Source organism: Seriola dumerili, unplaced genomic scaffold, assembly GCF_002260705.1.
Source record: "Seriola dumerili isolate Sdu_G_001 unplaced genomic scaffold, Sdu_1.0 BDQW01000349.1, whole genome shotgun sequence".
NCBI lineage: Eukaryota > Metazoa > Chordata > Actinopteri > Carangiformes > Carangidae > Seriola > Seriola dumerili.
In genome coordinates this window covers 1,233,513-1,244,283 of record NW_019174604.1, presented here as the reverse complement: position 1 = coordinate 1,244,283, position 10,771 = coordinate 1,233,513, and the positions used below count along the sequence as shown (strand labels likewise).

The window sequence follows — 10,771 nt, the reverse complement described above, 5'->3', positions numbered from 1 at the left end:
TTTAAGAAAAGTTTTCTAAAATCCTCAGATTTTCTAAATTAATAATCTTGTTAATTCAGAAAAAATTTAAAGTCTGGATTTTTTTTTCAGAAAAAGGGTTTCTTAAAAAATAGAAATAAAATACCTGCTCTGTTTTTTCTGAATTAAAGAGATAATAATCCCAGAATTCTGAGATAATTTCTCAGATCTTTTAATGGTCTATTTTGTAATTATCTTGTTAAATAATTTTTTTCTGAAGTGAATGCATTACGTTTCTGTAGACATTGACTAAAAACTAAAATCTAAAAAAACTGAAACTATTTTTTTCTTTCATACCAAACCATCAATCGATTACTTGAAAAAAATTTTGCAGATTAATGATATACTTAAAAAAAACTCTTGACTACATACAGTATTGAACAGGGCTGAAATTCTTGCTGTGATCTGAACTTGTACATTTATGACTTTGAATCACTAGAAACAAAATAGTAGTTTTTATTGGTTTTACTTCAAATAACTTCACATGTCACATCAAAACCAACTTAGTTGAGAAAACAAGAAGAAAATAGAACAATATTGAAATTTTTGGTCCTTATTGAATCTAAATTCAGCTGTTAACGATGTGAAATACATTTAAAACGGGTAATAATTGTTCAGTGGTTGATAACAGGCAGAGAAAAGTCATTTCTGTGAAGGAGCCGTAGCGGCAGTGCGCGTTTAATTCCGTTTGTCCCACTTCGCTCGCCTTAGCAAGAAAGGGGCGGGAAGACGGAGGGGTCACGGAACAGTTGCATTGTGGGAAAACACGTGTGGCAGGGGAGCAGGGAGGAAGCGGTAAGTCTTATCGTTAATGTTAATTTTTTTAAAAATGTGTTAGAGTGAGTTTCAGACGCGGTTAGTGTCGCCGTGAACGGACGGAAGCGCGCGTGAGTCCGGACGGACTCCTCACTTGGCGGGAAGCTGGACAGTGAAACCTTGGTCCGGACTGTTGTTGTTCAGAGACTCACGAGAAACTCGGGTTGTGTTTGAACCATTGAACCAGGTGTTTTAAACATCAGTACCTACCTACTTATCACTACAGGAAGTCAGACGTGTCGATCCATAAACAACTAAACTTTAATTAGTTTAACACAATAATGATAATGAAGAATAACAAATAATAACAAAGATGATGATAATAATAGTAAAATAAAAAAGTAGATAATAAAAGAAAAGCAGGAGAATACATTAAGGTTCAGTAACGATGCGGAGGAGAGATAATTGTTTGTTGTTTCACTCCAGTTTGATTCGAACATTTCACATGATGAAAACGTGGGAATAATTAACCTGAAAGCGTTTTATTCTCTGACACATCACTCGTTTTCAGTGAACCTGTGACTCCTCTATTCTTACTTCTATTCTTTTTACTTTTCTGTTGCAGCTTGTGTTTTTGTGTTGTCTTGTTTTCTGTTTCTTCCTGAGATAATAAATGGATTCTGATCCTGGTTCAGTTGGGCTCATTCAGCCTTTTTAGACCGCCACCCAGCTCTGACTCCAGGTCCTGAACTCACCTTTATTTTCTTTTATTGATCATCATCTTCTTCTCTGTGATTAGTGATTAAATGAGTGTCTGGTCTGGAAGACATCAAGATGTTTGACGTGTCAAGACAGTTGACTTACTCACTCGTTTGTACTTGACATCTGACCAGATAATTGATTTTGTTTTAATTCATGCAACAAATTTGTTTATCAAGATTTACAAAGAAGGAAAAACACCATGTGATTACTGTGGTAGATTATAGGAGATTTATTCCCATGGCAGCTGCAGTTCTACAGTGGAGAAGTTGTAAAAACACACATTCCTTAAGAAAGTGGAAAAAGGTTTAATTCTTCTTCTTCTCTTTTTATTCGGCAGGTGAGGCTGTGATTTTTGCCGCCATGTCGTCCAAGAAGAACCAGGTGAGCGACGAGCGTTTCAAGCGGGTGCAGAAGGACCCGCGCTTCTGGGAGATGCCGGAGAGGGAACGCAAGATCAAGATCGACAAGCGTTTCCAGTCCATGTTCCACGACAAGCGCTTCAAGGTGAAGTACACGGTGGACAAACGAGGCCGTCCCATCAACCACACCTCCACAGACGACCTGAAGCGTTTCTACAAACTCTCCGACTCCGAGGACGAAGACGAAGGCGACGAAGAAGAGGGCAAGAAGGCGGCGGCTGAGGGGAAGGAGAAGAAGAAGAAGAAGAAGAAAGGGACAGAGAAGCTGGTGAAGAGCAGAGGAGGCGGAGCTAAAGGAGAGCGGCCTGAAGGAGGAGTCAGAGTCGTGGAGGATGAAGGTGAGAAGCTGCTTGTTCATCATCATCACTCACGTCCAGAACACTTCCTTCATCTCTTTCTTCTATTTGATCAAATTCAATTGGTCGAATTGATGAAAAACAAATTCAGATAAAGAGTAACTCAACATCCGTTTCACAACCTGCCACGGCACAGCGCTTCATAACCCTCACACACGACCTCACAGCTCTGGAGAGGCTCGGCTGATGTTTGATCATATCAAATATCTCAATGTTTCCCACCATGTTCCATCTTTTTATATTGGTCAGTAAAATCTGCTGCTCAGTCCGACCCTCGTCTCTCTGCTGAGCTCGCTGCACCTTGCAGCTCCACCACACAACAGCACTGCACACCGGCTCCTCCTCCTGATCAATGATCAAAAATCTCCCATGAGTCTTTGCAGTCAGCTGACCTCTGTCACATTATTTTTCCTCAGATGACGATGATGATGACGAGGAGCGGCAAACTGACGAGGAGGAGGAGGAGGACGGTGTCGACCTGGGAGCCGGAGTGACAGACGGCAGTGAGGAGGAAGATGAGGATGAAGAAGATGCAGAGGAGGAGAGTGATGCTGGGAGCGGATCGGAGGGGGAGGAGTCCGGTCTGGATTCGGAGGAGGACGGTGACAGTGACAGTGACAGCGGGCCAGATCTGGCCAGAGGGAAGGGCAACGTAGAGACGAGCTCAGACGAAGACGACGACGATGATGATGTGGACGCCATCTTGAGGAAAGAGGAAGAGGAGATCGAACACGACTGGGGAGAGCTGTGCAAAGACGCGCCGCGAAGTGACGAGGTGAGGCGACGTCTGGAAACACCCGCCCTCTGAACACGCCATCTCCTTTATATAAAAATCTGAGGTCAAAGGTCAACTTCACTGTGACATCATAATGATCTGCAAAAACACATTATTCAACACTGTGTGTGTGTGTGTGTGTGTGTGTGTGTGTGTGTGTGTGTGTGTGTCAGGTGTCTGTCCGGCTGGCCATCTGCAACATGGACTGGGACCGTATGAAGGCCAAAGACCTGCTCGCTCTGTGCAGCTCCTTCACCCCGAAAGGAGGAGCCGTGCTGTCTGTCAAGGTAACAACCCCAGAACACACACACACACACACACACACACAGGTCCTCTCCACACCTGTCCACACCTGCATTAACATGTGTCCTCAGTGATCTGGTCACATGGTCAGCTCTGAGTTCGTCAGGTCACACCTGGATTTAAAACCGTGTCAGTGACCACCTGAGATCAGATCTCACTTCCTGCTTCATATGCTAATAAACAGGTGTGTGTTGTTGTTTTGAGCCAATCAGACGAGGTTTGTGTGTTTGTGTTTGTGAGCGAGGGATCGACTGATTATCGTCCTGGTCGATTATTGGTTTTAATATTCAGCATCTTCCGATTATCTGTATTGTTACTTTATTTTTTTAACCAATAAAATAAATTCCCCCCAAATTTGATCAGACAGAAAATAATAAAATAATCATCAATAATGAAGTTTTCTTTCCAGAAGGTTCTGATATTTAATGTCTTTATGATGTGATTATTTGTCCTTCAGCTCCTGGATGTGTTTCTCTTCACTCTCTATTGATCCTAATGAATTAATTAGTTTATGTAGAAATAAAACAGAGCTGCAATGAATAGTTGATTAATCGATCAGCTGATCATGACAACAGAGACAGACTTCAGGTGGACAGGTGTGAGTGTGGAGTCTGTGTGACAGAGGTTAACCGCAGTGCATGCTGGGTGTTGTTGTCTAGATTTACCCGTCAGACTTTGGAAAGGAGAGGCTGAAGGTGGAGGAGAGTCAGGGACCGATGGAGCTGAGGGCGCTGCCCGACGACTCGGAGGACGACACTGAGGAGGAGAGGTGTGACACACACACACACACACACACACACACACACACACACACACACACACACACACACACACACACACAGGTTGAATCCTGCTCTGGATCTGAACGTGTGCTGGTCTGCGTCTCCTCTCAGGGTTTACAGGGAGAAGAAGCGCGACTACCAGTTCAAGCGTCTCAAGTATTACTACGCCGTGGTGGAGTGTGACTCGGTCGACACGGCCGCCAAGATCTACGAGGAGTGTGACGGCTACGAGTACGAGAGCAGCTGCTCCGTCATGGACCTCCGGTAGGAGAACACGAGAACACAGAACATGAGAACACAGAACATGAGAAACCAGAACATGAGAACACAGAACACGAGAAACCAGAAAACGAGAACACAGAACATGAGAACACAGAACATGAGAACATGAGAACGAGAACACAGAACATGAGAACATAGAACATGACAACACAGAACATGAGAACATAGAACATGAGAACACAGAACATGAGAACACAGAGCACGAGAACATGAGAACACAGAACATGAGAACATGAGAACGAGAACACAGAACATGAGAACACACACCATGACAACACAGAACATGAGAACATGAGAACACAGAACACGAGAACATGAGAACATAGAACATGAGAACATAGAACATGAGAACACAGAACACGAGAACATGAGAACGAGAACACAGAACATGAGAACACAGAGCACGAGAACATGAGAACACAGAACACGAGAACACAGAACACAAGAACATGAGAACATAGAACATGAGAACACAGAACATGAGAACATAGAACACGAGAACACAAACACAAACCTACAGAACCAAAGTCACACGATTAAAAACCAAGTTCAAACGTTTGTCGACAGGTTTATTCCTGATGACGTCACGTTTCCCGAGGAGCCGAAAGACGCGGCGACGGACGTGAACCTGTCGGCGTACACGCCCAAACTCTTCACCTCATCTGCCGCGGCCACATCGAAGGTCAGACTCACTGCTCACGTTCTTGTAGAAAACATCAAAGATCTTTATATTTATCTTCAGTTTTTTCTTTTATCAGCAACAAATAACAAACATTTAATGCAACAAAGTTTCTTTTGATTAAAACTGATAAAAACTTTCACGTGATTCAGATTCGTCTCGTTTTGATCGACCAAAAGTCCGAACACACAAAAATCTGTCGTTTGTAAAGAGAAGCAGGAAATCATCATTTGAGGGGCGGGAATCAGAGGATTTGATTGATTATTAAAATTGATAATTCATAAATCGACGAATCATTTCAGCTTTAAACTGTTTTATTATTTTACTTCCCTCCCCTTTAAATGTGTGGTGAGACTTTTTATGTTTATAATAATAATAACTTTATTTATACAAAGTCCTGAGCAGAGAAAGAAGAACAGAGCAGCATGAGTAAAGGAATGAATAAATAAAATAAAAACAAATTTCAACATAATGCAAAGAGATCTGACAGGAAGTGAAGAGAGGCAATTCAATATATAAAAACAATAATTAGGGATAAAACATGTTTGATAAATGGCAGATGTCATCGGGGGCGGAGCCAATGGAGGGCAGCGACCAGAGTCATGTGATATATGTAAAGGTTATTATTATGATGAGTCTTTTATTTTGAAACATCTGCAGAAAGTGTTTCACTGACTGAAAAGAGGCTTTTATTGGAGAGTGAATGTAACGTCATTATTGAACCAATCAGGTGCAGCTGACGTGGGACGAGACCGACCACGAGCGGGTGACCGCCCTCAACAGGAAGTTCAACAAGGACGAGCTGCTGGAAATGGACTTCAACGCCTACCTGGCCTCCTCCAGCGAGGAAGAGGAGGAGGACGAAGATGGAGACGTTGCGTTCGGAGACGTCACAGCGGAGGGTGAGAAGACTCGCTCTGCTCTTTAATGAAGGTTCTTCTTCTGTGGTTGAGACGAAGCTGCTGACGGGATTGTTCTGTTTCACAGCTAAACGGACAGAAGAGGAAGAGGAGAAACCTGAGGAGGAAGAGGAGAAGACGAAGAAGACGAAGAAGAAGAAGAGTGAGGAGCAGATCTCCAAGTACAGAGAGCTGCTGAGAGGTCTGCAGGACAGAGAGAAGAAGCTGCAGGAGGACAAAGACATGCAGATGGAGATCACCTGGGTGCCAGGTATGTGTGTGTGTGTGTGTGTGTGTGTGTGTGTGTGTGTGTGTGTGTGTGTGTGTGTGTGTGTGTGTGTGTTTAAAGTTTATAATTCAGTAAATCAGTAGCAGGTAACTAAGCAGAAAGAAAGCGGCAAAAAGAAACGCAACTTCCAATCAGGACTTTCACAATAAAATCAAAGTGGAAACAGGAAGCAATCACTATCTATCACTTTATTAAATTAGCCATTGATTATATTCTTGTCCGCCATCACATGGATTAGAAAAACATTGTCCTGAAACATACCTGACCTGCCGACCCGACAGGAAACTGTCTAACAACAGTGATGCGGTCACCTGCACTTCAGCCAATCAGAAGCTTGTAAACAGAGACAGTCCTGAGCTCGTGAACATCTGGACGGTACAAACATCAGTAAAAATAATAAACAACAATAAATGACCAAGTAATAAATAAAAACAATAAAAGAAGACAATGGAATGGACGGAAAGATAAATAAATAAAATTCAAAAAGTCAAAAGGTTGGTCTTGAGTTTGCTTTTAAAATGTGTGTGTGTGTGTGTGTGTTGTGTGTGTTGTGTGTGTGTGTGTGTGTGGTTAGTGGTGTGTTGTGGGTGTGTGTTTGTGTATATGTGGTATGTGTGTGTGTGTGTTGTGTGTGTGTGTGTGGTGTGTGTGTTATAATGTGTGTGTCTTTGCGTGAGTGTGTAGTGTGTGTGTGTGGTGTGTGTGAGTGTGTGTGTGTTTGCGCTGCGTGCGTAGTGCGTGGCGTGTGTGTGTGTGTGTGTTGCGCGTGCGTGTGTGTGTGTGTGTGTGTGTGTGTGTTGTGTGTGTGTGTGTGTGTGGTGTGTGTGTGTGTTTGTGTGTATAGTGTGTGTTTTGCGTGGTGTGTGTTGGGTTGGTGTGTGTGTGTGTTTGCGTGCCGTGTGTGTGCGTGGGGCGTGGTGTGTGGTGTGTGTGTGTGTTGTGTGGTGGTGTGTGTGTGCTGTGTGTAGTGTGTGTGTGGTGGTGTGTGTGTGTGTGTGTGCGTGTGTGGTGGTGTGCAGGGCTGAAGGAGACGACGGAGCAGCTGGTGAAGAAGAAGCTGGAGGGGAACGACCAGCTGACGCCGTGGGAGGAGTTCCTGCAGAAGAAGAAAGAGAGGAAGAAGCAGAAGAAGTCTCAGAGGAAACAGGTGAGGGAGGGGGGGGGCCCCTCCTCACCTGTTTCCTCTGAACTTCTTCTGCTTCTTTCCTCTCTTTCTTCTCTGCAGGAACTCCTCCCAGCTCAGCTGTCGCTTCCCCTCCAGCTTCTTCTTCACCACGCTCTCCGTCGTCTCTCAGCCCTGACACACCCACACGCACCACGCTACACCACACACACACACACACACACAGCCACACACCACACAACACACCACCACACACACACACGCACTGCCACGCCACACACACGCACGCAAACACACACACACACCACCACACACACACACCACGCAAACACACACATATACACACAACACACATCACACACCACACACACACACACACACACACACACACACACACACACACACACATCACGCACGCCGCAACACACACACACACACACGCACCACACGCACGCAGCGCAAACACACACACACACACACACCACACACACACACATCACACTCACGCAAGACACACACATATACACACACACACACACACACACACAACACACACACACACATACACATACACATACAATACACAACACACACCCAAACACACACACCACTACACACACACACACACACACACACACACACACATATTTTAAACAGCAAATACTCAAGACCAATCTTTACTTTTGAATTTTATCTTATTATCTTTCCGTCCATTCCTGTTCTTCTATTTTTTTGTTATTGTTCATTTCACTTGCTTTTATTATTTTTTTACTTGATTGTTTGTTACCATCCAAATGTTCACGAGCTCAGGACTGTCTCTGTTTACAAGCTTCTGATTGGCTGAAGTGCATGACCTGCATCACTTGTTAGACATTTACCTTCGGATCGGCAGTCAGGTAGGTTTCAGGACAATGTTTTTCTAATCCACTGTGATGCGGATCAAAGAACTATAATCAATTGGCTAATTTAATAAAGTGATAATAGTGATTTGCTTCCTGTTTCCACTTTTGATTTTATGTGAAAGTCCTGATTGTGAAGTTGCCTTTCTTTTCGCCAGCTTTCTTTCTGCTAGTTACCTGCCTACTATCTTACTGAATTTACTAAACTTTAAACATCACACACATACACACACACACACACACTACACACACACACACACACACATCACACAACACACACACACACTACCACACAAACCTGCCACCCAGGTGATCTCCATCTGCATGTCTTGTCCTCCTCAGCTTCTTCCTCTCTTGCCTGCAGACCTCTCAGCAGCTCTCTGTACTGTGTTGATGATCTGCTCCTCACTCTTCTTCTTCTTCGTCTTCTTCTCTTCTCCTCTTCCTTCCTCAGCTTTTCTCCTCATTCCTCTTCTGCCGTTATAGCTGTGTAACAGAACAATCCCGTCAGCGGCTTCGTCTCAACCACAGAAGAAAGAACTCTTCATTAAAGAGCAGATCGAGTCTCTCACCCTCCCGGCTGTGACGTCTTCCCGAACTGCAATCGTCTCCATTCTTAGTCCTTCCACTCCTTCCCTCGTGAGACCAGTATGGCTTGAAGTCCATTTCCAGCAGCTCGTCCTTGTTAACTTCCTGTGATGGCTGTCCCCCGCCTCGTGGTCGGCTCTCGTCCACGTCAGCTGCACCTACTTGTTTCAATAAAATGCACGTACATTCACATCTCCAATTAAAAACCTCTTTCAAGTCAGTGAAACATACTTTCTGCAGATGTTTCAAAATAAAAGACTCATCATAATAATTAACCCTTTACATAATACTTCCACATAACCTGGTCGCCTGCCCTCCATTTGGCCCCCCCCAGATACATCTCCATTATCCCCCAAACATTTTTTTCCCTAATTATCTTTTTTATATATGTGAATGCCCTCTTTCACTTACCTGTCATGATCTCTTTGTCATTATGTTGAAATTCATGTTCTTTATTTTAATTCTATTCATTCCTTTACTCAGCTCTGCTCTTTTCTTCTTCCTGCCTCAGGACTTTTGTAAAAATAAAGTTATTATTATTATAAACATAAAAGTCTCTCCACCACATTTAAAGGAGGCGAAGTTAAAATAATAAAACCATTAAAGCTGAAATGATTCGTTCGATTTTATATGTAATGTATCAATTTTAAAAATCAATCAAAATCCTCATTCCCCCCCTCAAATGATGATTCTTCCTGCTTCTTCTTACAAACGACATACCTTTTGTGTGTTCGACTTTTGGTCATCAAAAAAACAGACCGAATCTGAATTCACGTGAAAGTTTTTACAGTTTTAATCAAACAGAAACTTTGTTGCATTAAATGTTTGTTATTTGTTGCTGATAAAAGAAAAAAACTGAATGATAAATATAAAGATCTTTTATGTTTTTTCTACAAGACTGAGCAGTGATCTGACCTTCGATGTGGCCTCGGGCAGATGAGGTGAAGAGTTTGGGCGTGTACGCGACAGGTTCACGTCCGTTCGCCGCGTCTTTCGGCTCCTCGGGAAACTGACGTCATCAGGAATAACCTGTCGACAAAAAAAAAAAAAAAAAAAAAAAAAACAAAAAAAAAAAAAAAAAAAAAAAAAAAAAAAAAAAAAAAAAAAAAAAAAAAAAAAAAAAAAAAAAAAAAAAAAAAAAAAAAAAAAAAAAAAAAAAAAATCGTGAACTTGGTTTTTTTAATCGTGTGACTTTGGTTTCTGTTAGGTTGTGTTTGTTGTTCTCTGTTCTATTGTTCTCATGTTCTGTGTTCTCATGCTCTATGTCTCAGTCTTGTGTTCTGTGTTCTCGTTGTTCTGTGTTCTCATGTTCTGTTGCTCTGTGTTCTCATGTTCTGTGTTCTTCGTTCTCATGTCTCTCGTGTTCTGTGTTCTTCATGTTCTATGTTTCATGTCTATGTTCTCATGTTCTCTGTTCATGTGTCTCATGTTCTGTGTTCTCATGTTTATGTTCTTCATGTTCTTGTTTTCTTCTATGTCTTCATGTCTCTGTGTTCTCATGTTCTCAATGTTCTGTTTCTCATTGTTCTGTGTTCTCGTTTTCTGCGTTTCTCGTTGTTCTGTGTTCTCTGTTCTGGTTTCTCATGTTCTGTGTTCTCATGATTCTGATGTTCTCGTGTCTCCTACCGGAGGTCCATGACGGAGCAGCTGCTCTCGTACGCGTAGCCGTCACACTCTCCGTAGATCTTGGCGGCCGTGTCGACCGAGTCACACTCCACCACGGGTAGTAATACTTGAGACGCTTGACTGGTAGTCGCGCTCTTCGCCTGTAAACCCTGAGAGGAGACGGCAGACCAGCCACACGTTCAGATCCAGAGCAGGATTCAAACCTGTGTGTGTGT

The 10,771-nt window shown here is 43.0% G+C and overlaps 1 protein-coding gene across 1 annotated transcript in view; it reads left to right on the top strand.

Moving 5' to 3' along the window:
* Window positions 1–791: 791 nt before the first annotated feature.
* esf1 (ESF1 nucleolar pre-rRNA processing protein homolog) overlaps window positions 792–10,771 on the top strand; it is a 12,364-nt gene continuing 2,384 nt past the window's right edge. Inside the window, exons 1-10 of the mRNA XM_022760687.1 lie at window positions 792–813; window positions 1,874–2,293; window positions 2,728–3,086; window positions 3,260–3,373; window positions 4,049–4,158; window positions 4,283–4,435; window positions 5,021–5,135; window positions 5,863–6,009; window positions 6,137–6,302; window positions 7,340–7,467. Of these exons, the coding sequence (XP_022616408.1) occupies window positions 1,897–2,293; window positions 2,728–3,086; window positions 3,260–3,373; window positions 4,049–4,158; window positions 4,283–4,435; window positions 5,021–5,135; window positions 5,863–6,009; window positions 6,137–6,302; window positions 7,340–7,467 (1,689 nt within the window). The 5' untranslated portion in view covers window positions 792–813; window positions 1,874–1,896. The remainder of the gene's footprint in view (window positions 814–1,873; window positions 2,294–2,727; window positions 3,087–3,259; window positions 3,374–4,048; window positions 4,159–4,282; window positions 4,436–5,020; window positions 5,136–5,862; window positions 6,010–6,136; window positions 6,303–7,339; window positions 7,468–10,771) is intronic.